General features: G+C 36.6%; 1 protein-coding gene across 1 annotated transcript in view; it reads left to right on the top strand.

The window, feature by feature from the left end:
• Positions 1-27,977, top strand: part of LOC129355036 (receptor-type tyrosine-protein phosphatase gamma-like) — a 148,132-nt gene that overhangs the window by 9,367 nt on the left and 110,788 nt on the right. Inside the window, exon 2 of the mRNA XM_055024589.1 lies at positions 23,082-23,186. Within this exon, the coding sequence (XP_054880564.1) occupies positions 23,082-23,186 (105 nt within the window). The remainder of the gene's footprint in view (positions 1-23,081; positions 23,187-27,977) is intronic.

Here is a 27,977-nt window from a genome sequence, read left to right as displayed (position 1 = left end):
GACTAGCTTATTTATCTTTCTAATTAAACTGGTGAAACTTTTCACACTACAATGCATTACTGTTTCCAGTAACATTTTTTTAACTGTGATAGGTTGGAAACTGTAAGTGTGATAACTTTGTTGTTGTTGTTTTTTTTTATATTTAATTTTTTGTATTTTTTATAACAGCTGCCTGGTTTCAGAGATCTGAGACTCAACACGCAACTCGTACCTTATTATGGTGGTTAAGCAGTGATCACCATTGTGGTTTGGGAAAAAAACACCCCAGCATGTTTACCTCGAACTGATCAGCTGTGAAAAATGTGCTTCATTTGGCTGAAACAGCTTGTAAAACGAGATATGCCCATTATTATTCCACACCTTCCCTCAGAGCTTGTAGTTGCTAACAAATTAAAAGTTAAGTTTATTTATGCGACAGCACAAATAAGTTTATTGTGAAGCAAATTTAGCTCACTTAGCACCTGTACATCCTTGGCAAAGGATCTTCAGTTCCTAATGGGATAAGAGAAATGTGAACAGCCTTGAAATTAAAACACATTTTCATGAAGACAATAAAGATTTGATTTAGGGTTTCAGATTATTGCCCCAATCAGAGAATGATTTTCTTTTCTCCTTTTTGGGGGTTTGAGAATAAATCTTTTAGTGTCCCTGCAGATGGAATATAAAGCAGTGAAAAGCCTTTATCATCTCTCTGCTGTAAGGAAAGTAAGAATCTATGCAAGTGTATATTTTAGTTTGCAGAATTTGTTGTTAATTCAACATGTTGCTAACTTTCTATTTATTCAAGAGTGTATTTGGGGATATTACATAATTTCACAGTGTTCTTTTTGCTGGACAATAGGTAGAGAAAATGTTTGCTAATATATATTGTGGTATAGTAATTGTTTGGCATCTGTGGAATTGCACTGCTAATTCAGTTAACATAATCAGTTCAGCTGCCAATTTATCCCACACTGTCACTGGAAAAAATATTAATTCTGAAAACCTGTTTTCTAATAAATACATTTGGCTATTTCGAGTGTTTTCTGTACATGAGACTTATTAATATTACACTTTGTCGAACAGGTGTCGAACTTCCTTTTTCAGCAGAAGTTTCTTTTCTTCTGATTAAAAAAAAAAAAAAAAACTGCCAAATTTGATGCTTTTTACCCAGAAAGTTTTATATGTTTATTTCCTTCTATCATGTCATTATGAATGGCAAAGCCAAAAATTTTGTTTGTAGACAAAAGAAATATTTTCACAGCATTGTATTTCTCTGACTAGGGCAACTTTAAGTCTAAGCTTAAAACTTACTTTTTCAGGCAAACTAATAAAACCATGTTGCATGGTGGCATTGTGCCTATCATTCTTTTTCTATTAGTTTTCTATCCAATTTCTACTTATAGTTTTCTGGTAATGGAATTTTTACCTTAAGGTTCTTCAGTCTCCTTAGTGGATTGAGATTAAGTACTATATGAATCAATCAATGTGTATGCAACAACCTTTTGTTTCACATGATGGTGTTTTTAGCAACATATCTTTAGAAAACATATTATTACCACATAATTTTACATAGACATGCATTTTTTGTAATGGGTAATGATCTGTGGTTCTAAATTGAGCTGTTGCTAAATATTTTTTCATATGATGAACGCTAAATGTAGTTACGGACCAGTCAAGAAACAATCCAGTTTCACATGCAGAAATAACAGCTCACTGCATCACCAAAAATGTGAATCTACGTAAATGTCGTGTCTGAATTTCAGCAGCAGATCAAATCCAATTGAAATCAGTATAACTTCATAAATCATGATATTTATATAAGCGTCAGTGCAAACATTTGCCCTAAAACTACCAGCTTAATTTATTAATACCATTTTAAATCTTAGGTGGTTTAACAAACAAATTATTTTGCCTAGCCAGACAAAGAACTGGCGTTTGCAGCTGTGTAGGACTGGAAAAACCATAAACGGGCATTTTTCTGACCTAGGGGCCACATTAGGGACATTAGATTTTCCAAGCTGACGGTTAGTCGTCTACAGAATGCCAACACTGTTTGTTTTGTTGCTGTTTTTTTCTTCTTCTCATTTTTAAGAAGATTTTGTTACACTAGTAGCCTTTGTTTATTAGTATCCTGGCATGAAGAAGTGGAAAGAGAGAAAGGGGATGACGTATAGTAAATGGCTTGGGGTCGGGTATCAAACCCAGCACAGATTTGTTAAAGACTGTAGCCCCTATTGGTGTATCTTTGTGTGTGTGCAACAATGGAGGATTATGCGAGAAACAGACACTTTTTGGATTCCTAAGTAAAAGCTTCACTATAAATCATCATTGCAATATCCGTGTGCGCATTAACAATATTGCAAAGGACAGTTTGGAACGCAGTGTTTGTTGGTTGGTATTTCAAGTTGTCATGAGTACACACTTTGCATGCCAATAAGATATTTAGCTTGTTGGACATAGTCTCACTGCCAAGATGACCACATCTCAGAGATTATGCTAAAGCTTGCAGAGCATGTTGGAAGCAATAATATCACAGCAGCCCCACTCTAGAGTACCCCTGGGTTAGAATTTATTTACAAATTATTGACTTTTGCCCTATATTATAATAGCAAGTTTATCATTGCGTGGGGACACACACCACTGTTGGCTTTTGTTTTTAGAATGATGAAACCTATTTAATATTCTGTGATTTTTTAGCATCCAATGCACTTAAGAAGCAACCAAGTTACTCATGGTTTTTTTTTTTTCACTCACATTTATCATTACATTAGCACTGTAATGTGACCAATCATTCTAAACATATGAGTAAAGTACTAACTGCATTCAATGACACCAGGTCTCAGTTGCAGTTTATGAGTGCAGAGGTAGATGTCACTAAATTCCATATATTGCTTCTTTGACTGGGATCAATTGATTAGTGGGTGTACTGGTATACTAGTATATGCAGCAAAAACTATTGGATACAAATTTATTGTAACCTCCTTTTTTTGTTGCAATTACACTAGCATTTTTCAGATCCTCAATCTACGAGCACTTGCTTAGTTTTCTTTTTTTACTTTTGCGCGTGTTTCTTTTCTTCATGAAAGCCCAAGGAACAAATATGTGAGAACAGTTCTCCGGCTTATGTGTCCACCGGCTACATCGATTTCCAGTTGTGGCACGGCTTTGTCATATCTCTTTTGGGATTTTCATAACTTTCAGAAATGGAGCACCCTCAAGCAGTCTGTACTGTAGCAGCCATGTTTCCAAAGATGTTGGCAGTTGCTTTAGGGTTTTCTTTTTGTTTTTACAGGCTTATAGGAGATACAGATTCCCAGCTCATATCTAATCAATCTAGCCAGGAGTACTTGGGGACTGTGTTTTACTTGCTTTAATTACTACAGCTGCCAATATCTGAGGGAACAACTGCGGCATTTGCTCTCATCCTTTTCATATTTGTGTGGAAAAAATTAATAACAAATGAAAAATGTCATTAAACATTCATTTCATTTTGTCGATGTGTATTTACATATTCACTGTTAAAATTTATGCTTCAGAGAAAGCAGTCTGGCAAAGGCAGATCTCGTAGTATAAATACACTGCAAGATGGCGAGTAGAGCCTGGAGTGAAGTAGAACGTCATGTGCCTGCTGAATATTAGCTCCCTTACTGACACAGGCAGTGTGATCGCACTGCCTGGAAATACGGAAATTGGTTTTTTTAAAGTGGAATATTTCAGTTGATGTGAGATTAAAATTGTTGAAACTCAGTTTATTTTGTAAAATAATCTCAGTAAGTTGACATTAACAGTGATTAAGCTGTTTATTTGCCTAACTTATGTTAATGGAGGCGATCAGTCATCACTTCATTACGTGATGTGTACGGTTGAGTTCACTTAGTCTTTCAGCCAAGACACTCAGAAGCTGGTCACAGTAGCATTTTAATCATTCAGGATGACTCACAGCCACTTCACTCCAGATCAAGACAGATTTCATCTGTCTCTGAGACATTAAGCCCAAAACACACACACGGACTAACTGGATTTGACCAGGTGGGTTTGAAACAAGGGAAGAAAATTGCCATTGGGGAAGCTAGTGTACTTATTTCCTGTGCTACGTGACAATGGTGATTAATATCCAGGCAACAAGACACTTTCACTAAAGGACATCTCCTACACTGGAGGACTTGGCCATATCAATAAATGTCCTTTGTCCTTCAGTTGCTATGTCCGCTCTCCCCTTAACAATCTTGCCACGATGTGATACTGTGTCAGCTTTACTTACAGCTGAACTGTCAGTCACTGCTGCCCTGTAGAGAGCGAAGACAATGGAAGCTTCAGGCTTCTTTTTCCTTTATTGTGTTATTGTGGGTCAATGCACCATGTGTGTTTTCTTTGTGCTCAAGTCTTTGTTGTTGACGTCATTTAAGATTGCCTTTTTCTGATGTGAGGAAAGACGAATTCAATCTCCTCGACAAAGCTCATTTTGCCCGTCATGAACTATGGCTGAAATTATTTAAATATTTGTGATTAGGCGACACATGTTTTATCAAGTTGCTCGGGCTGTGCTGAATGCAAAATGAGCTGCCTGAATGAAAAATAAAGTGTTTTTTTTATTTTTTTATTTAAGGTTTAATGTTTGCACAAATTTAACAAGTATGGAAACATAATTTTGCCTTTTCTTCTGTAAATCAATGGTATACCTTTTGGTATTAATTGGTTATTAGGAGTTCAAATTGCAGTCTTTTTTTAATTATTATTGACTCTGCTGACGATTCTAATGGTCCAGAGTTGGAACGAACTGAGATCCTTAATGTATGATATCCTGAAGTGAAATCACCACAGTATTGCAATATTTTCCACAAAAAGGAAAATTATAATTGTTTTTATTTAAGTAACAAGTTTTTTGTAGTGCCACAAAATAACAAAAACAAAAAAAAAACAATTAAATGTGCTGATTATCACAGGTATAATATTGTGTTGACTTATTATTATTATTGAAACCATAATTTTTTTTATACCCTGCTTGAAGCTGGTTTATGTGACATTTATGAGAAATATATATTTTTACATGTTTGTTGAAACTTTAATTATTTATAGTATGACACAGGTAATTTGTGTAACAAAAATTGAGAACCTCTGCCTTCTGCCAGTGCTTCTAGTACTAACTGGAAACAACCAATCAGAGGTAGGACCATTGTCAATTATGCCCATGCACGCGCCACTCACTCCTCCCGACACCTTGCTCTTCTATGATGCAGCTTCCCCCCATTAGCAGAGATCGTCTTGAAATGCTAAGGCCAGTTTGCATGGCCTCCAATGACAGAGGATAAAAGATTTTCCTATAATAATAATATATTATTAGCCTAAAAGCATTATTGCCTAAGTTATGTTTAACTGAAAATGTCTAAAGAATTTTATATATATAATTATTATTATTATTATTATTTATTCCAGTATGTCTGATGGTCTTGTTGCAAAGCACCAACCTATGGTATATAAAACACTGTTTATGACCCATTCTGTGCTTACATACAATGTAACACCTTGTTCACCATTAAATACCTTAGTTTTAGGGTATTTGTAAATAACTGTAAAGACAAACATCCTCAGCACTGAAATGTAGTTGTCGTTAAGGACTTACATACTTGTGTCCTCTCTATTGTCCTGATTGCATGAAATCCTTGTCAAATGTTTTTATTCCTCCTCCTTAACACTCTTTGAGATCAGTCCTGAGGCTTTGGGTTTCGAGTGAGATTGATGTTCTGTTTGTTTCTCTCACACTTCGGCTACCTCACAGAGAGAAAGCACTAAAAACATCAATGAAAGGAAAAGGGTAATTGGTGTTTAGCTACGTTGCGTAAAAGCTGTATCGTATCTCAGCTAATTCTAGGCATCTATCAAGTAGTTAGGTAAATTTTGAAATGATCACATACTATCATTTCATCTTGAACAATTTTTTGCTCTTTTTGTGAAAATAACAGAGGAAGCAGGTGATTAGATTTTGGTGGTGGCTAATTTCTGAAGATTCCAGTGAAGAGGATCTGCTGAGTTCAATGCTTTTTTTTTGTTTTGGGAGCAAGAACAGGAGTTCACACTCTATCCTATCGATCCTGTTGACATGCTCCCCTTTAGGGAATGCAAATGTTTCTGTTCTTCAACACAAACATCCAAACCTTCCTCATAGTGGAACCCTAATTAACTTGATATTTGAATACCATGGCCTTTCCATTTGACATTTCCATATTTCAGAAACATATTGTTTTATGCTTCCCAACAAAGAGGACCCTCGTATTTATCAGTCAGTGAAGTTTTACGATGAACGAGTCAACAGCTAAATTTATTGAACACTTCCAAACAAAACACCTTCCACTTGATCCCTGCATAATTCCTGCCATGCTGTCATACAAATTCCTCCTTGTGTGCTTATCTGTCAAATGCTGGTGTTAACTATAAGTAAGGAGGCAGCTGCCATATGTTATTGTCAAAGCCGGCCTACACCTACAGGACGTGTTTTCCCCAGCAGAACAGATCTATCCCAAGGTAGCCACTAATCACTCAGGGATCCCAACGATCATTGCTCCACATGCCCATCAGTAAGGGTCAAGAAGAAGGAGACGGCAGCCACTCTTCTGCACCAATTTCCTGGGTCTAAAAACAATTATCTGTGTAGCTTGCATGCTAAAAGTTAAAGGGTTTGAATGACCTTCATCTCACTTTTTTTTGTCTGTCACTGCAAAGGTAAAAGTTGAGTAGGTATGCAAAACCAAATATGAAAAAACAGATCTGTTAGGGTCCTAACATCTTTGCATGCCCTTCACTAGAGATAAATAAACCAACATTTTCAACTGTTACTATTTTAAAATCAAACATTCTTATGGTTTAAGGTGTTTTTAATTGGAAGCGAGTTAAAAAGAATTGTACAGTTCGCAGACCAGAGTCTGTGGACTGCTGGTCTTCTGGCTTAAAGGAAGCCACTACATACACAAATATAAAGAAAACACAGACATGTAAAAACTACAGTTGTTACTTTCAACACTCATATAAAATTTTAAGATGACAATTGGCAAGTTACAAGAAGCATGTTAAGGAAAAAGCTAACTGCATAATAGCCGCTTGTTTCATTAAATGAGGAACAATATTGTAAAAATGTATAATGGTCTCTGTAATAGGAAAGTTTACTTGAAAACTGCTACTAATTTCAGGCAGTATTTATTCTAAATATTTATTTAAGTGTGTTTGAAAAATTGCAGTATGTGTCTGTTTTCTTCTTTTCTCTCTTTCCCATGATTCTGTGCTTCCGATACTCTGTGACCTTCTGCATTGTATCCAATGTAAACATCTGCTGCCGTGAGACTCTATCCTGGCTAAACGTAGAATGTAAGTTCATTAAGAGTCAGAATACATTAGCAGACAATTATTGCACTCAAACAGTCCTTTGCGAAATGAATATTGCACACACTGATATTGCATTGAAGATATATTCACAAAATATGGTTTTAACCTCATAGATATTTAACCATGTGATGGTATTCCGAGCATTACTTAGAAAGCATAGAAAGTATGGTACAGAAAGTATAGAAAAAGGAATCTATACTTACAATTTCTATCCCAATATACATTCTCTATTCAAAATGATGGTGAATCAACATGGCATTCATAGTTTGTAAATACAACAGGATGACCCTATTGCATTTACAAACAGGGTTATCCTGTTTGTAAGAATAATTTGTATTTAGACCCTCATAAAGCATCTTTTGAAATGCATCAAGGTAAGAGTCAATAAAAGCAGAGTTCACGTAGTAAAAAGACTTTCTTGAGTATCTGTACACATTATAAGGAATCTATACTTACAATTTCTATCCCAATGTACATTCTCTATTCAAAATGATGGTGAATCAACATGGCACTCATAGTTTGTAAATACAACAGGATGACCCTATTGCATTTACAAACAGGGTTATCCTATTTGTAAGAATAACTCTAAAGTGTCAATTATTTCTTTGTATTTAGACCCTCATAAAGCATCTTTTGAAATGCATCAAGGTAAGAGTCAATAAAAGCAGATTTTACGTAGTAACAAGACTTGAGTATCTGTACACATAAATGGTTTGTTTAGTATTTCTTGTTTGACAAGATTACTTTTCAGTTTAAACTAAAATTTATTTAGCATTTTTTTGCTCTGGACAAAGTGTGTTACTTTAGTTTGTTTAGAAATGTCACAACAGCTGGCACATTAAACATTTTTATTTTTTTTAACTTTGAACCTGAAACACATGATTTTTCCATGGCCATCTTTGTTAAGTCTGACAGATTGGCAGCTATAGGCCCAGGTTGGACGATGGCTTCACCACACAGCTGTGGTGTGGTATTTGATTTGAATCACTGCCTTGAGTTGGAGCCAAGTGGCCCTCAATTGAATGTTGCTTTTCAGTCTTTGTTTGCTCCTGTGTGCACCGGTTCGTATATTTAGGAGGCTAGAATTTGTTTTTCTGCAAATTTAACTACATGGAGATGACGAGATCAGTGCCAGAGTGGCCTCTGTGTGTTTGATGTGAAACACGTATGAGTGTCTCTTGATGGTTTATCAGAAAACAACCTAGCTGCTCTGTGTGAGTCGAAGTACAGGGCTGGGGAGCGAATGTCAAGGAGTTGTGATCTGAGCAGGTGTTCTTGTTTGTTGTGAGTGATGCGGTGCAGGAGATTATTTTTACTGTAATAATTTTGTAATCCCTTTTGGTTAATTAGTGGGCACCTCATTAGAGCTTGCCACATATTTTTTTTCCCCATCATTATTTGTCCCAAATTAATTACAACAATTTTGTATACGTTTGAAATTTTATATTCCTCAGTGATATAAGCGTAGATTTATGCATGTATTGACCGGTCACCTTTTCTTTTACTTGACAAAAATGTGACAAGTGATCCAATTGCCAGTAGTTACTAGATTTAGTCAGTTAGAAATAAAACAGTGGACACTAATTAGCTACAGGAAAATAAGACCTTTTTAGTAAAAGACAGGATTTTTCATAATTTATATTATAAAAATTATACATTTGAACTTCACAACCGTTTATCATCTAAACTACTTTTATTGATGCTTTTGTATTTGAAAATACCTTGTTCATATCAGGTTTACTCTGCTGCAGAGGGAGATAAAATTATTCTATTTTTCAAGGTGAAAGTAGACATGGCATAAGCTGTACAGACTCTATAGGGTGCTGATGCTCAGTTCATGCTGGGACAGTCACCTATGACAGTGTCAACTTTCTGAGCACAGATTTTATTCTCTCTCCTTCAAGTTTAAATGTAGCAGAAAACAATGTGTTATTATGACAGATTCGTACAATGTTTCTTGAAAGGACTGTTAAGTAGTTTTAGGTAGGGTTACATGATAATATAGTGTATCAAAGTAAAGAGTTGCCCCAACAACCAAATATATTGTTTGCAAACAATTTGTAACTAAGGCCGTTGAATGTTTTTCATTTGGCTAAGGTAATAGCAATTCTGCTACAACTTCCTATGGATAAACATGTAGAACAACCTTCTGAGAGAGCTGTTTTCAATTTAATGAGTTCTTCAGGTATCTTCAGATGTTTTGTATTAACAGAGCACACAATAGTTGAAATGCCATGAAGTATTTCTTACACAATAAACTTTATGCTCACAAACAACAGTTGTAGTCATCTTTGTGGTTTAATCCTGGGGCAGAAAGTATCTCCAACAGAGAGACTAGGTTTTGGTTGGTGAGAACAAATGCTTCTTCATTTGTATACCTCTTTGGATCTCACTCACGTATCCTGCATTGATTATCTTTGAAGCAAAAGTGCTCACTCCATCCGTTTTTGTGTTGACAGTAAGAGACCATTCATTTGATATTTTCCTGTAAGGTGTTTATTGTCAGGAAAAAGTATCTATTTTCTGTCTACAACCACAGAAAATGACAGGCATCAAAGCAATATGTCATCGTGGTATAAGGTTTGTTCTTTGACCAGAATAATGCCTTTTTCCAAATTGATGGAGAAGCTGATTCTGACTTATATATGTTTCATAATTTGAAAAATTCTTACATTTTCCGGCTTAAAATATAAGAAATTTCCCCTTCTCAGTCCTGTCTCAAACCTTGTTCCGTCCTGGTTATAGTTGATGTTAAACACTAGTGAGATTACAAAAGAGGATGCAGGAAAAGTATCAGGTGCAGTACTCATCATGGTTTTATCTGTCGTTTCTAAATCCAGCCTTCAAGTATTGATTAGAGTCTGACATCAAAGAGCATTTAAAGAGGAAGGGAGGAGGTTTTTACTGCACGTATGGCCCTGGGCTGGCATGACGAGTCTGTTTGGAAGTGATGCATGCAAAGGCCTCGTTGCAGTGTTTTTTTATTTATTGCTAACACTGACCTAAAGGTTAGGTATTTTTCATCAGTACCAGACACACGTTTTTCACTGAGGCATATTTCTACTGGTATTTAATTTGAACCGAAACGTTTCAGTGAATTTTCAGCCGCACTATAGTCGTATTTCACAGTCTGACAATTATGCTTTACTGTTTTGCTGATGCTTATTTCTAAATCATGTTACAGTAGCTCCGCTGTCATAAATTTTCAGGCTGGGTGGCCACGCTGTGCTGCGAGCGCTCAGCTGACCTGCTAGTATCAGTGTCTTGCTTCTAGATGGACCCATTTACATTGCCAGTAATCAACCATCTCCACTCATGAGCCCCTACTAATGTGTTAGGAGTGTAATGTATCCACCAGAGGCTGCTGAATATATTTCAGAATCAATAACTAGACAATTCATGCAGGACTGCACACTATGCTTTTGAAGAATGACCTCATAAGCTCTTGGCACTTAAGTGATCCAATAGCCACATATTGAAAATTGAAAACTCACTTTAGTCAGTAAAATTTCTTGACTCTCTCCGGGCTGCTGTACAGTCCTGCCAGTCTCACGTCTTGACGCAGATTTGAGAGTTGTTTATTGTAGACTGTGAGAAGTACAAGCCTTAGCTGGTCGAGTGGAGATCACAAGCCTGATTTTTGTTTAATTTTGTTAATGGTTTTCATCAGGGCTCCTGATGCACTCAATCAGTAACCGGTCCAGCTTTTTAATGTATTTAATTCACTGTACAAGCAACAGCCTGCAAGTACACTTACCAGCTGATTGACATGGTTGAGATTTACTGTATAATTTCATCTTTTCTCAAGAGTAGCTTAGCTATCGGCTGTAGATTCAGCTTGTCTGTAATTGGCTATGTTAAACATTTACTTCTCAGCAGGAAGTCATGCAGTTTTAATTCAGAAGTTGGTCAGACAATGGAGTGATTGTTCTTTACCAGGATCCTTTATAAACGGGGAATAAATGGCAGGATGTGCGTATTTCTTTTCCCTTTTCTTTCTTCTTTGTATTTAAGGAAGACGGAATACACTTGAGACTTTCATCTAGACCTTTTCGCCCACATTCTCCATCAAAGTCTGACACATGATGTACTGTGTGTCTCACTTATCCCTTGTGGTAAAAGGTTTAGGAAGAGTGCAATACACGACATGTCGCTCCACTCAAGGCCTTCCAACTCCACAGCTTGTGTGTTGCTTTAGCATGGGTAGCCTACATTAGTATTTTGTTTTTTGTCACTCTTAATTGTTTCAGACAATTAAGCTAATTTTTATTCATTGATTCATCAATTGTGATCCATACCCAGAACCAGAACCAAATGAGGACAAGCAGCATTCAGTGTCTATCACCACAAATTTGGAACAAACTTCCAGAAACACTGGAAACACTGATTGCCTTTATATCTCGACTAAAACACCACCTGTTTAGAATTGTATTCGAAACGGAATCAATTACACATTTAATGACGGCTCATGACTGAATGTCATGTTTTGATTGTTGATTCTGTGTTGCACGACTTTGTGTTTTTTGTGTTTGTTATGATGGAAAGCACTTTTAAATGTCTTGGTGCTGAAATGTGCTATACAAAACAAAAATTGATTGATTGAATTGTATCTCGTCGTCTGTATACTGAAGCAGCAAAACAAATCACACCATCTTTGGTGTCTGTATGATATGTTTTTATTCTATAGGTCTTGCAATAATCAGACTTGGCTGGTTTGTAATTATGAACCACAGTTTTTACCAGTTTAGTCATGATTTAGTTACAAGGGTTATTTGTTTTTTGCATAGTGGAAGTTGGTTTAAAAAAAAACTTTTAGTCCCCTTAATAAATAGGGCCATGAATTTGAGACTGCTTTTTGTATTTCCTCAGGTTAACATTGTCTATATGTCATTTTATTTGACTCATCTGAGACGTTTAGGTGGAGTAAAAAAATTAAAAAAAAATCTGTAAGGAAGTAAATTCTTTACCATTGCACTGTACCTTCTTCTGAAAGCGGAAAAAAAACTCCTTATGAACGCAGACAGCTGACCTCTGGGCACGTTGAGGGCTGCTGACACGTTCGGATTTGATTATAATGAGATGGCCTTATCGAGTTTTTCACCAGATAAGTTTAGACAAAAGACTGCAGAGCAAGTGTGGCATAATGAGAATGTCAACTGTGCCTCCTTTGCCCTTCCTCTTATTCTACTGCTTTGTTGTTCAAGTTCGATAATGAAACACAAACAAAACTGTTTTGTTTTGCTTTTTTTTTTTTTGTTTGGGAGAAAATTCAAGGCAGCAGTGCACACAGTGCTCACAATCGTGTATATTTGGCTTTGTTTCCGGACATATTGAAAAGTTAGCTTTGACTTTCTGCCTCTTCACTGTGTCTCCTTGTCTCTACATCTCAATATGAATTAGTATTTGAGGCTGTTGGCACCCTCTGATGCCCTGACAAACATGCAGTAGCACTTCCTGTCAATTACCACGATGAACAAAAAGCCTTGACAGGTGTGAGAACATGCACACAGATATGCTCTTGCTAACAAAAAAAAAAAAAAAAAATGACAACGAGAAGATGTGAAGGAGTTTTTATTTTTTAAATTTTATCAGTCGAGGAAAATGATTTTTAACACCAAGTTAATTGGCTTAATTCTACTGTAACACGGCTCCATTTCTCTGGCCCAGGGATGCCGATGGATGCCTCTTTGCTGAAACTGCTCATTTGCGTTTAGCTGTGCCGCTCTAAATATCTGCATTGGGATTTGAGTTGTTGTGTTATTATTTCATAGTTTGATGTTTTTGCCCCGAGGCCCGGCTCCCTCTGTGCCATATCTCTAGCTGATCTTGGCATTTCTCGTGTTCCCGAGGTCCTTGGTGTGACTCGAACACTTCCGGGGGATATCTTGCAACATTTTCCACTTGCTGAGGAACGAGAAACGCGTGTGCTTACAAGATCAAGCTGCACTTATTTTTATTTATTTATTTATTTATTTTTCCTTCCAGAGCTTTTCTGCCTAAAAGGGGCATCGATTTTTATTCCTTCCATTTTTACCACTTTGGCTTGCAATCTTGATGCACTGCAGATAGACTGAAGTATTTGGCATTAAAAAGAGCACATTTGAAATTTAGGTGTACTTGTCGTAAAGATATGACTTTAAAGCAAACGGAGCAGATGTCCTTATATTTCACAGTTGACACTCTGCATCGGAGATGAGTTTGTCCTAGACAGCAGCTGTCTCTGGCTGTATGCACTTTTTTTTCTCTTCCTCCCTCCTCATACATAGCAATTTTAGATCATAACTCCTCCCTTCATGCACTCGTGATGTCTGCAAAACTTCTGCTTTACATGATTTCAGAAGGAGCAATGTGAGCGCGGTTTAGACCGTAGTTTGTCTAATTAGTAAGTTTAATGAAATGCATTCTCTCCCGCACTTAATTATAGGGACGAGTTGCGAAAACAGAGATGGGTGACGGATGTGGGCTGTGCTGCCCTCTCCAGCAGCAACTGCTGTCAAAATGGCCGTATGTAGCCTGAATGTAAAGCAGGACAATGCTGAGGCGGAACGTCAAAACTGTGACAACACTGATGGGCCTGGAAGTATCTGCTTCGCATAAACACACAATTAATCATGCTGACTTTATTAGAGATGTGGAGATAATGGGAAAACATATTATTAAATAAAATGAATGCTCTTTGAGATGTCAGTTTTTTTTTTTTTTTTTTTTATAAACTATTGTTTTATTTTTCAGAACTAGTGAGAGTGCCTCAGTATATAATGGAAGTGAGCGTATGTAATTTCCCGTAATGCACTGATCTTCTTTTAAATGATAATGGATTTTGGGGAACATAATGTAACACCAGAGCTGGCACACAACAAGGGAATTATTTGCATCTTTTCAAATTGAAAGCTAAAAGGGAAAAACAATAGCAGCTACAGACTCTCCTAAAGGATGAGTCCGTTCTTTTTAATCACACATGATTAAAAAGCAAAACCTTTCATGGGAGATCCTTAAAATTATTTTTGAGTAGGAAATTATACTAAAAAAAATTGTTCCCCAAAAAATTCAACTATTAACTTGACTTCTTATAAGTTTAGTAAATGAAAAGTTACCAAAATGTTATTTAAGACAAAATTACTCGCCCCAATGGGCAATAAATCACAACACAAGTCAAAATGTAGAATTTTTTACTTATTCTTTATTGTGGTTGTGTACCTACAATACGTAATTGTAGGTACACAAAACAACGAGTGTAATGAGACAAGATGGCATGTCATTTAATAAGATGCGTGTGTTGATCTTTCTGAGTCACAAACTGCAGACAAACTTGCCTTTTTTAGTACACCATCACTTAACATACATATTTTGAATAAGTCTGCATTTCCTTTGAGTACATTTATTCCATTGGTAAAGTCATCTATTCTCTACTCATTAGCATGTTAAATCCAAATCCTATTTAATTATTGCACCTTACCCAATACCAACATGCACTTTTCTTTTAAGTGCGTTCGTGAGCTCCACTTCCTGTTTGCCTGTGACATTTATCTGAGCTCCTCTCCAACATAGACAAAACAAGAGATCATTACATTTAATTTGACCTAAATATGTTCTAATCTTCAAAAAAAAGTTCCTAGACAATGGTAGATCATCCAGGCTTGCTAATATCTCTAATTATAATGATGATTAAAGATTGAACACCTGGAATATGACAAAAAACTCCATAGAAGTGGAGAAGTTTAATTTACTACTATGCACTGTGAGAAGAATAGTAATGGAGGTGCAATGCTCACTTTAAAAAGAAGTATAAAAATGTTCAGTTTTACATGTTATTTTAATAAAATACTAATTTATTTTGAAAGCTTCTTACCCATTTGTATAAGGACCATGAATAAATGTGGAGGGAGCAGTATATCATACACACGTGTTGATATGAGCTTCATAGAGCACTGGGCTGGAAATCTCAAGTTTAATGAAATTCTATTAATATTACATCATTACACTATCACATGCTGTTTCATTCACATGGACATCGGCTTTCCAGTTTATTTAAAGTAAGTCCCAGCATACGTCACTCTGCTGCAAAGAATAAATGTGATCAGTGGTGGTTATTTGAAATATGATTCTTTACACGTCCACTTTTTACCCCTTTTAATGTGTCGGGTTTGCTTTAGAACAGCAGTGTCTAATTTCTAATTCAAAATAGTGATACTTGTAATAAAACTGTATTTTTCCCACTTTTCTGAAAAAAAAAATTAAATAAACAAATCCAAATTGAATAAAAGTGCGACCTGCTGTACAAGACAGGAGGGTTCAATGTTATCAGGGGTTCCTGCAAATATATGCAAACATTTAGAATATTGAAAGCTTTATCCTTTTAAGCCAAATATGTTGACTATGGACATGTTGGCATAATAGATAAGCTGATTATTCCTTGTGTGAAGGCTTTTCAATGTTGCATATGAAGGTCCTCCATTTTTTTATATTGTGAATCGTTTATGCCTATCAGATCCTACAGTGTTTTCTCTAACAATAACCGGGTCAGCATGGTGGGCTGTTCCATCCTACACTTGCATTAATTGACCACAGTAAGTGGGTTCTTGAATTTTGTGCATCTCTTATTGAATGCATATCTACAAATTAGAATGTCATGAAAAAGTTAATTTTTGTAATTCTATTCAAAAGTATGTTTATGAGGAAATATTTCAAGGATTCAACCAACATAAATAGCTGAAATTTGTGACTGTATTTATTATAATCTTGAAATCACTTTCACTTTTGAATTGAATTGATGAAATAAATACACTTTTTTATAATTTTCACATTTTTGAACGCTGACCTGTAATTTGAGTGAAAATGTAAGGAATCAGCTGCTTTTGAGAGTATGAAAAAAAAAAGTCCTGCTTGTGACATAAATGTGCCACATATCTGATCCTAAAACCAGTGATTGATATTTCAACGCTGTCCCCCAATGACTAATGCAAGTTAAATGCTCCTGTGGTTGTAGTTAGGCTGCTGTTTTTCAAGGGCTCTCAGGGGTTCTTGGCTTGTTGTTGCGTGTGATATTATGGAACAAATAGTGGGGCTTAATGGTGGTGTAGATGATTTAACAGCCCTCGGGGCGATGGAAAAGGAAAATGATTTTGCAGGAATATACAGTGTACAAAGTGTTTTTCTGTAGCTCTTTTGAAATCTTTTTTCCCCTTTTGTTTTGTCTGCTGGTTCCCCAAAAAAAAAACTATATCAAAGTAAGAACCCAGGCCAAAGCAGCTGTATGTATTGTCTCATTTAAACTACTTGTTAAGCTACATAATTCAGCAGTGTTTTCAGATTTATGCGTGTTTGTTTGAGTGCAGCAGAGCTCCTCTGTCTCCTTCAGGCCCAGCACCGACTTCGTTGTCTGCTCTGCTCCATCAGAAATGCTGTGGCTTTAATCCTTTGCCCACAGGGGACGGCTGACATGGATGTGTGTAAACTGTTGACATGGTGCTGTCTCCTATGCTCTCTGATCAAAGACTGTGCAGCCCTCCTGTTTCACAACCTGCCTTCAAATATGCTCCAAGTCTCAGTCTCCAAGCCTCCCTCCCTCTCCGTTTCACACTTCAGGTTAACCCATGTATCGCCGTAATAAATCGCTACATCTGATAATAAAGCAGCCATTTATGACTGTGCTGGAAGAGGCTTGGTGACCTCCCTCCAAGCAGTGAATTTGATTTGGGGAAACAGGGTGCAAGTGTCTCGTGGCTCGGTAGAGGGCATTTTTTTGGAGACAGTTATGTGCTGACTTAAAGTGCAAGAAAAGATTTGGCTGGATGTTGTGCTTACTTTAATTAATCCTTGGTAATGATGCAACTATTAGTAAGAGCTCAGCTCATCTTAAATGGGCTGGAAGTGTTTGCGTGAAGGGGTGTGTGTGTGTGTGTGTGTGTGTGTGTGAGAGAGAGAGAGAGAGGATTGAGTTTATATTTGATGTCAGTGTAGATTCTCATTTTTGCGGGTCATGCTTATCCTAACTGTTAGAGCAGAAGTGAGTTTGGAATAGTTTGCTCATTCCTAGCATTCCTAGCCTGTCTTGAAAAGTATGGAATCTATTTTGATTATTTTCCAAACCTGGATTGTGTGGAAAAAAAATCCAACAGAGTGGCAAAATGTTGGACTTTACAGACCTTTTCCCTTGTTCTCCTTTCCTAAGTACAAAAATTATATTGTAGAGGTCTTTATTTGTATTTAAATTTCATTTTATCCTTGATTTACTTCATAGAATTTTGACATTTTATTAATCAGTGCTTTAGTTTTTGTCCTAACAATGCATGCATATTCAGAAATCTAAAATGGGTATTTTCATCACGTTTCTGAAGTCTAGACAACTGGACCAGTGGTTCTTTAACTGAGACTGGTTAGAATGCCAATCAAAACCAAAGGAGTTTTTCTTTCACAAAAACTAAAAAGGGAATAATGCTACTCTAGTCCTCATTTGGAAGTATTTTGAAGTCCAAGAAGGAGGTATTTTGAAAAGAAGCAGATATAATTTTGTTCAGATACCAGAGAAGCAGTGAAATGGCCCTCCGTCGCATTACTTTGTTTCGGGATTTGTGGAATCTACCAATAAAACCCAGTTACTAATCAAGCAGTTCATATTTTCTACTCAAATGTTGAGAATTTTCTTCAACCTCCAGAAAATAAAAAGAGGCAGAGTCAAGGCTGGGTAGTGTGTATGACACCTTAAGTTCGCTCCTCTTTTATTCTAAGTCTTTTCCATTAAATGCAGGTTTCCTTTTTCGTGCAACGCTTTCGACCCAGTCCCGTTACACCTTTGTTGCGCATCAACATAGTATTCACAGAGGCGGATTGGAGGTTAAAGTTGATCCACCGCCCACATGCCTCTGAGCCTGTAAAAGAAGTAGTTGGGGAGGCAGCTTTGCTTATGTGCAAAGTGGGAGGTGGCACATGCAACAGTATGCTACAAGAAACCCGTCTGTTAACTCTGCTGATTTTGTGCTTCTGACTTCTTTTTCTGAGTGCAGAGCTGACCCAACTCAGTTTGATCTGGGTGAATTAGCAAAGGGGATCAGTGGGTAGTCATAAAGCAAGTCGATACTGTAGTGTTTAACCACGGAGTCAAAAGGTCTATCGATGGCTTTCTTTAGTCGCGTTCCAAAACACTTTTCCCCTGTTTGTACATTTTTCATCAGCATCATTCAAAGTGTGTCCTTGAGATGCAGGTAGACTGTTGAGTTTTGACCTGATAAACTCAATAAGCTGGTCAAGCCCAGCTGTCACCAACCAGGAAGTAAAGGTAACATTAGTGCTGCCTGATTATGAAAAAAACAACAACCAACAACTATAACCCTGAGCATTTTGGTCAATGGTGAAATCAAGATTATTTCCAATGGTTTTATTGATTTTTTTTTCCGGGTAGGTATAACATCTACTGCAGCCAAAAAACAGTGAACTTTCTTGGTATCTTCTTTCCTTACTATAACCTATGATCATATGCTTTCATTAGTGTGAAGAAGTGCACTTCCAGCAAAACCTCAGCTTAACTTGAAGCGGTGATACCTAATTGAACTGAAGGCATTTAAATATATTTTAAGGGCCAGAAAACCAGAGACTATTTAACTTCTTTTACTATATTTTTAGGTGTGTTATTTTAAACATTATACTGACTGTCCTCTGTTTTAGCATATTGTGAAAGTGAAGCGGTCCCTGTGTCTTAATGTGATTTACCTGTAAAAATAAAGCTACAAAATAATATATATATTATATATATATATATATATATATATATATATATATATATATATATATATATATATATATATAGTTTATTGAACTGTAGATCACTCTATAAAAATGTATATTTAAAAATCATAAATATAGTGATTCCTAGAAAATAAAATGCTAAATAGAAAACCCACATTTTTATTCGGCTACTAAAATATATCAAAATCCAGCATCACAACAAACCATCGGCATGGGTGCAAGGAATATAAAACATAAAATTTGTGTGAAAGAAAGTTGCTTTAAAGTGTAAAGCAAATATTTCAGCTCATCAATTTCTTTTTTAGTTCTGCTGAGCTGAAACAAAAGAATATGACTAATCAGCCGCTACGCTCTGTTCCATTTTTGTTTTCAACTTGGAAAAAAAAAATCCTTTCCACCATGGACGTTCCTGCTTGAGACTTTTGATTGCAATGTTGGCAAATTCATATTTAATAAATGAGATTATTAATTAAAAGATTATTTATTTCAGGAACTAATTACACACAGAGGGATGTTTTCAAGTCTACTTCACTTAGATGTGATAATTTTCTACTTAAAGGTTAGGAGAAGTAAATTCAAAAATACTTTTTTGATCCCAAGGGAAGTCAAATGTTGAGGTAACTCATGCTGTTGCAGTCTATATTGCTGCAAATCTGAAGAAGCCTCCGCCTGAATCATGATCATCATGATCTAATGACGAGGATGCTCTTTGTTATCCATAATTTTCTTCATTTAATGTAAAATCTTTCTTTGCGCCACTATGTCCAGTGGTTACTCAACAATCCCCAGAACAGAAACGGCCTTCTTTATCAAGTTGTTTAGCCGTTTTATGTTCGTATTTCTTGAAGCCCTTCATCATTCGTTGATGGCCAACTTGTAGAAGCAGAAAAGTCCATGACTGAGATGGAGAATAAAACATCTTTAGCTTGACAGGAAAGCTGTGGGTCAGAGGAGTTTAGGATGTCTGCTTTTCTGAGGGCAGGAGCGGAGGACGATGAGCTTGTTCCTGAACTGAACCTATTGAAGAATGTGTTCAGCTCATTTACTCCGTCCACACTTCCATCTATCTGATCCTCCTTTTGCTTGAAGCCTGTGATCTTCATCCTTGACTACTCCTCTGATATTGTTCTAAAACACATTTTTATACAGATATAGCTAGATGAGAAACCAAGATCTAAGAAATAACCATCTAGGGCCAGGAGGCAAAAACTATTCTTAGCTTTATAAGAAATAACATCTGCCAAATGGTTAATACTACATTTTGTGCATTTCTGCCACCTTCTGGTAATTTATGCAGCTTTTTAGCTGATGAATAAAAGGACTGAATTTGTATAGTGCAACAATTGTTTTAACATTTGAAAATGATTACCAATGTATGAAAGAAAATCTACTTGCAAGTACTCTGAATGTGTTGACAAGCCGATAACTTCAAATATAACCTGCATTATAAAGGTAGCAGAGGCGTCCAGGGGGGTTTTCTACCGCTCTGAAGTTCCATTAACCCTCATGAGACTCGTGCCAAGCGTGATAGAAAACAGTCGTCATGGTTACAAAGTTGGGGGTGCGCAATTTTGAAGCATTTAAACCTGGAGCAAATTTTTACAAAAATCCTACTGAGCTAGAGTTGTGTGACAATGAACTAAGACACAAATAGATAGCTTGTTAAAATGGCTTTTCTGTGGTTTGAATAGAATCAGATATTTTGTGCCAGGCTGCAAGTTTATGAAGGTAACTGTGAAGATTCACAGACCAACCACAGTTTTGTAGTAAAATCTGTAGCCAGTCAAGCTTAGAAAAAGAAAAGAAAAAAAAGCAATGGAAAAAAAATTACAACCATTTAAACATAGATGATTACTTGGTTTTGTTTTTTGCCTTTTTTGCTCTTTCTCTTCACAAAAAAACTGTTTTCACATTTGCTCGCCCTCGTATAAGAGCAGGGGGAAATATTAGCCGATGTCCAGATTTTAAATGCAACTGCAAGTTCTGACTGCTTAGAGCGACAGAGAACACTCTTGTTTTGCTTGTGCACCTGATTGACAATGACAACAGCTAGACAGCCTCTTCTCCACTGGCACTGTCTTCAGCCTTTGCAGAGTGAATTTTCCCCGGTGAGTTTGACTGTTGCAAGTCTCGGGCTACGCTCTCGGGAGTGTGGATGCTAAAGGACAATTTGTGCCTCTAGCACTCACTGTAATTCTGTTGACAATGTTTGATTTCAGGGGGCTTTTTTTTCATCGAAGTAAAAGAGACATTTGTGCCTAAAAGACTTGAGGATGATTGCTTACACCCCTGGCTGCACAGGCGGCCTGCATTTTACTAATTAGTTATTGTATTGAAGTTTTTGTATGGAGACTGTTGAAACGTTCATACAATTATTCATATATATTGACCATCCAGCCAGTTTCATTATTTTTCTTCTCTCGGCTGAAGTGCTTCTATAAAGGTTGTGTTGGATTCTGACTATAAAAACGCAGGAAACAATCATTCATGCTGTTCAAGAGGCTCCACTTGTTTTCTGCAGAGCTCTAAAGCCCTGATGGTGGTAATTATCACCCATTAATGCTTTGTGCCAAAATGGCACCTGGGTTGAAAACTGAGATTTTTTTTTCTTTCAGAGCTGCTTCTCTCTCTGCTTCATTTGTGATGCTATGCATTGCATTGCTTCTTTTTTCTGATTAACTCAGCAATTAGATTAATTTTTAAACTATATATAAAATTAAATGCTTAACTATAAGCACTGATTTTAGTTGAGCATTATCACAGATTATAGTTAAGCATCTTACCTGTTATTTCAAGACGCTAGAGGAAAAAAAATTAAAGGCAGATGCAAAATTTTCTGCAGAAAGATTGCAATGCACATAAACGTGTTGGAAGTATATTTAAAATATAGGTTTATAAACTGTTATCTCAAACTGTAGCATCAGTGTGGTCCTTTGCCAAAGGTTTCACAATTTCCAATCAGTTTTTTTAGTTAATTTTGCAGGTATGTTATCTTATTTACAAAAGTGAGAAAATAATGTAGTGCAATGTCATTAGTAAATAATTCACTGATGTTATCAGTTATGATGAATCCATATTTTCCTCCGTCTGAGCTGTCTTTTTCATGTGTACATTCAACACTCTCTATGACCTTTAGCATTTTGGGCACTGCTATCCAGCAGTCTGACTATTGTGCTGGCATGCAAGGTGTGAACTTATAACAGTGAGGAGGTATCGGCCAACTACTACCGCATTCCAAAAAGTCGAGGAGGGGAATGGGATTCAGCCTCAACTACTGTTGATGGACTGAAAACTGCATCATTTTTAAAGTTTATAAAAAATATTCTACGGCACACAATATTAGATGAATTTGAAACAGAGATTTTTATTTTTTTTTTCCCCCATCATCTTGACATCGTGATCAATCTACATGACGTTTAGTTTCATGATCAGTGAAACCATATTTTTGTGCTTTCTTCACAATCAGACTTCAGAGAACGTCCTGAAGTGTTCTCTCGGCTCAGTAATATTTTACATTGCACACATGAGCATGTTAAGTCGCGCATGTCTAGGTAAAAATGAAATGAGTGGGAATTGACCCTTTGACCCATCCCTCAGTGGAATATTTTAATCCCCAAACTGATTAGGAACATAGGGACAGGCGGAGGGGAGTTTGTAACCTCAGGAACTAGAATCATGTCCTCTGTCGTTGTGATTGTGACTCTTTGCTTATTTGTATGTCTACATTAGTCATTCTACTCCAACAATAACTGTATGGTTTATCTCTGAGCTGGGGTCTGTTTGCTTCAGGTGTGAGCAAGGTCATTGATGATGCTGGTGATGGGTTGTTTATTCCTTCTAAATCCAGATACATATGCTGATTCCATTGACACCAGATGCTTTATTCAGACATTTTTAGTGGATTAATGATTCTGTTTCACCACTGTTCGTAAACTTCCCTTTGTCCCAGTGGATTTCCTGACCTCCATCTCTGTCCCCCACAGTTGCATCGGGTGACCAACCTCGCTTCACTGGAGGCAGCCGTCCTGGGAGCACCGGCGTAATGAGGGAGAGGAGGACAGCTGGTGACCCCTACTGGTCCTATTCAGGTGAGCTCTTATTCCTGGTCTGGCCAGAGAGCCTGAAACAGAGAGAAAATAACTCACCAACCTCTCTGGCTTTTCTCTCACATCCCTGTTTTTGTCCTCTGTTTTGGCAGAGACCTTTGCTCCATTCTTATTGCTATATCTAGAGAGGCTGATCTCGGTGTTTTAGTATTCACATAATGCATACCTTAGGTGTATATTTTCATCACTCCTAATAACCGTAATTAAACTAATGCATTGGGGAGAGAAACTGAGACATATGGCAAAGTGATTTAATGTTCCAAATGTTAATGCTGTGTTATTATGTTGTAGCCTGTTTAACTATGAATAACAAATCAACTTCTGTTAAAAAGGATTTGTTGCACGTTTAATTAGGTATGTAAATTGTAAAAAATGTATGCATGTGCAGTTGAAACAAGGTATTTTCTTACACTGGATGAAACACATAAAACATTTATTTTTCACTGTCTGGTATTAGATTAAGCTAGACTTCAGACCTCATGGAAATTACAATTAAAAAGGTTTTCTGTTTGTGAACAGAATTTGTGTGAGAATTTGATACTTTTTTAAATATTCATTCATTTTCTTATTGTATTGAGAAAACTATAAGAGGATTGGAATAGAATAGTCATAATAGTTCAAGCTAAAAAGGTGATTTATTGTCATATTTATTTATATAGATTTCTTCAATAACGGGTAACATTGCCTTCCACAGTGCCTCGTTATGATTTGGTTTAATTGTCACCCATTCCTCTTGACAAAACTGCTGTAACCATATCAGGATTTGAAGCCGCCCTGGTTGCACACACCTTTTCAGCTCTGGCCACTTATTTTCTGTAGGAATGAGAAAAGGAGTCCTTGTTGTCCTACAACCAGTTTGTTGCTAATTTTGATGCATGTTGACTTTTATTGCTCCAAATGTTAGCAAGAAAACATTGCTAGTATTGCTTCCTGTTTTGCTGCCATCTGTTTGTGTGAAATGCACCAGTCCCTTCAACACAAACACACTTACAGCGACACGGCGCTGTCATTCCTGTACTTTATAGCCAGTTGGTAAAACTGTTTTGAAATAAAGTTACTGTTTTAGTACTGTGTGTGATAACTGTGATGTTAAAAACTCCATACTGTTGCTCTGAACTTCAATTCTTATTAAGCTGTTTAAGTTGATTAAACAGCTTATATCAATTTTATAGCCACATATTTCTCTGGGATGTCATTTAATAATGAGCAGTTGTCTAATTTGCTAACATGTAACATACCACCACTTCTGAAAATAATACCTATGTTGATAAGTACATTTTTGTTCCTGGTTCCACCTTTGGTTTATTACCTACAGCCAGTAATAATAATAATAATAAAAAAAAACAAAAAAAAAAAAAACCACACACACAATTTACAAAACAGTGATAATATTAGTATTAGTATATTATTAAAAGTGCAGTGGACTGGCGACCTATCCAGGGTGTACCCTGCCTCTCGCCCATTGACCACTGGAGATTAGCAACAACACCCTTTGCGACCCACTTTTCCTCATTTTCATCTCCCATTGTCATTTCATCATAAAAAATTGTGACAATGTTTTATTAAAATTTAGAAAAACTAAACAGGTTAATGTGTTGTCCCTGTATTGTTTCTACATCTGCAATGAAAAAACAGCATTATTTCTCTAGCATTGTTTTGACATTTAGCAAATTGTTGTGCCTTTTTATGCAATGCATGTAATTATGTGGATTCATCACTGTTTGTTCATGTAAATTTAAAATTAAATTAAGTTTAAATAACATTTAAATTTCTAGGTAGCTCATGTGGTAACACCTCTGCTCTCTCAATCACAAACATCCACAGCCATGCAAACACGTCCAGGGTCGACTATCAGGCAGTGCCGATGGGAAATCTGGGTTGTGTGCTCTGGTTGAGGGCACCTCTCTGAAACAGCTCAGGGAAGGAGCACTTGTATTTACAGGTCCAAAAACACCACATTGCAAATAATGCGCTCAGTCCCACTGCCACTGGAGTGTTTCGGAGCTCTGAAAATTATTACACTGATGGAATATTTTGTTTAGGGTGCTGCAGTTGTGAGTAACATAGGAAAAAAAGAGAAAATTGTGGTTTCAGAGAAGAAAATTGTGCACTTCACAGTAGAGAAATGAGGTATGCTCAGTTTGAACTCATGTTTGTTTGGTATTCACGTCACTCCTAACAGTGGCCTTCGGCTGCCTCAGTTGTCTGGTAGAGGCAGTGAAAGACTGTCTGCTTTGGCTATCCAACCATGACAGCTCTCTCACTATGTACAAGGTATGTGGACTCGATAATAAGAATCTTAATCACTTCAAACACGCTTTTATTTTTCCTCAAGTCCTTTATGCACAAAACGTATGTGGAGATGATCAGACCAGACCTCCTTATATTCTGCCATGTCTCTTATCCCAGAGAGGATTGAATTGATCAAAGGGATATTTTTAATGATTCAACATGATGGTAGTAAACTTGTTTTGGCTTGGGCGAGTGGCTGTGGTTAAAATAAAAATGGCAGCTGGCGCAGATCGAGTTAATTACCTGAGGTAGTGAGCCACCAAAAACTTGACAGTATTTTTTATTTGATAAATTTATTTTCTAGAAGAGAACATAAGCCCCAGTGCCATTCTGAATAAATAAAAGAAACTAGCATAAGACATATTTAAAATTGATTTAACGGACATAACTATGTTATAGCTTACACAATCAGAGGGATGATTGCTAACTTCTGGGATGTTTACAATGCAGCCTCGACACCCTTCACATGGTTATTTTTAAGAAGATGCCTTTTCACAGAGCTGCATCTATGGAAGCAGGATATATTAATGGAAAGTCAAGTGAAAGGATAAAGTGTGATAGCAAAAGGTTCCTAAGAAACAGGGATCATTTTAGAGCACTTCACTCATCCCTTCACTAACAAGCTTTATGAAGATGTTGATTTTGATATTCAGAAAGACTTTACACCAGCCCTCAATGTCAAAAGACTGAACTTTAGTTACTATGGTAATCCTGTATTTGATTGACCAATTCTTCTCACCTAAACCCCATAGAAACTCTGTGGGGTATTGTCAAAAATGCACACCAGACCCAACAATAGATTTGAATTTAAGGCCATTATCAAAGCAACCTGGGATTCCTTAACACCAAGCTGAGCCAGACCTGATTGCCTCCATGCTGCAATGATACTGTAAATGTTGCAAAATTAGCCTGGAAAAATATTAGGTGCACAAACAGTATTTAAGTGTTGTGAGTAATTGAAATTGGAGTTTTCACTAGCTGTCATAATTACACTTGCAATATATCACTGTGTGTGTGCTGAATCTAATAGTTGAGTTATATTTTTTTATTTTGATGGATTGTAATATTTAGTTGCACAACCACGCTTGTCCCTTCTGGTCAACTTTCCAACTATATTGGATACAGTCGTAAACAGCCAACTTCTTAAGCAATGACCTTCTATGGCTAACCTATTTTGTGGAAATTATCAGTGAATGTCTGCTGGACAACTATCAAGACAACAGTCTTCGTGATTGCATAATGCATAATTTGGCCATCACTTAATTTTTTCTATGTAAAAATGTATCTTTTTTATTGGCTTTAAATTATTTTCTGAGAAAATAAACTTTATATTTCTTGAATAAATCTTAACTCTCAAATACATCAATTTGTTGAACATCTTTAAAATAAATTTTAGGTTTTGAATTTGATTACAGAAATAAATAAAATGTTTAATATGTAAATGATATATTTCTTATTCAATAATTTGAAGACGTATGTGTGAAGACCAGGCTGCAGACTGGCTTAATAGTTTTATTTTATTTTTTTAATATTCGACACTTGTGCTTGCTGTGTGCAGAGAAGAATGCATGCTTAGCAATAAATGAGCTGAAAGTCTTAGGAAAACAACATCTTATTAAAAAAACAGCAACAACAAAAAAAAAAAAAAAAACTCAATGTTGAACTTTAACTTAAGAAAAAAAAACCTGCCTGTCTTGAGTTGAATTTTGGACATTCATTTCATGTCTGCACTGACCACCAAGTCCCACTCGCGAAGGCAGCTGGCTGATTGTGCTCTGGAAAAAAGGGAAGCATTGAGGGAACACAGAACTGTCCATTACTTTGGGAATGTAATTAGCGGCTAAGGCTGTGACTGGGAGACAGACCAGCGTGCCTTAGCAGCTAAATGGTTATTAAGGGCATTTGCTCTGTGCAAGTGAGTGTAACAGAAATGCACGCAGCGGGCGTGTGCCTCAAGCTAGAACGTACTTGTGCAAGACAGGCTTCAACCCTTAAGAGCTAGACACACATAACATATAGAAGAGCAAGCCTCTCTTTTCTACTCATTGTGTAGCCCACCAGCATAAATTGCTGCAGGGGAGAGATGTTTGAAGAATGTGGAGCAACATGAGCTCGAGAGAGTAAGTTTTGAGTCCTTCATTTAGTTCAGGTCTATTTTGGATTGAAATTCTTCATTTTTTTTTTTTTACTGCAAAGTTTGCAAATTTATATTTGTCCATCTATTACACATATTGTTAGAGGTGTTGCATGTTTAGCAGCAACACTTTATTTAGGGTTTCAGAGCCTTTTTGTCACACAGTCCTCAGCATAAAGGTGTAATGCACGCAGTGCGGTGAGAACTCTTATCGGTCCATGACATGTCTCCTTCCTGTGTGCTTTGATTATGAACCTCCATGCAAGGAGGCCTGAAACCCACACCTTGAAACTTGATTAAAAGTTATTTAACCCTCCTGTTGTCTTCGGGTCATTTTGACCCGAAGA

Source organism: Poeciliopsis prolifica, unplaced genomic scaffold (genome assembly GCF_027474105.1).
Source record: "Poeciliopsis prolifica strain line A6 unplaced genomic scaffold, Auburn_PproV2 SCAFFOLD003, whole genome shotgun sequence".
Classification (NCBI taxonomy): Eukaryota; Metazoa; Chordata; class Actinopteri; order Cyprinodontiformes; family Poeciliidae; genus Poeciliopsis; species Poeciliopsis prolifica.
This window is presented reverse-complemented; position numbering and strand designations above follow the sequence as displayed.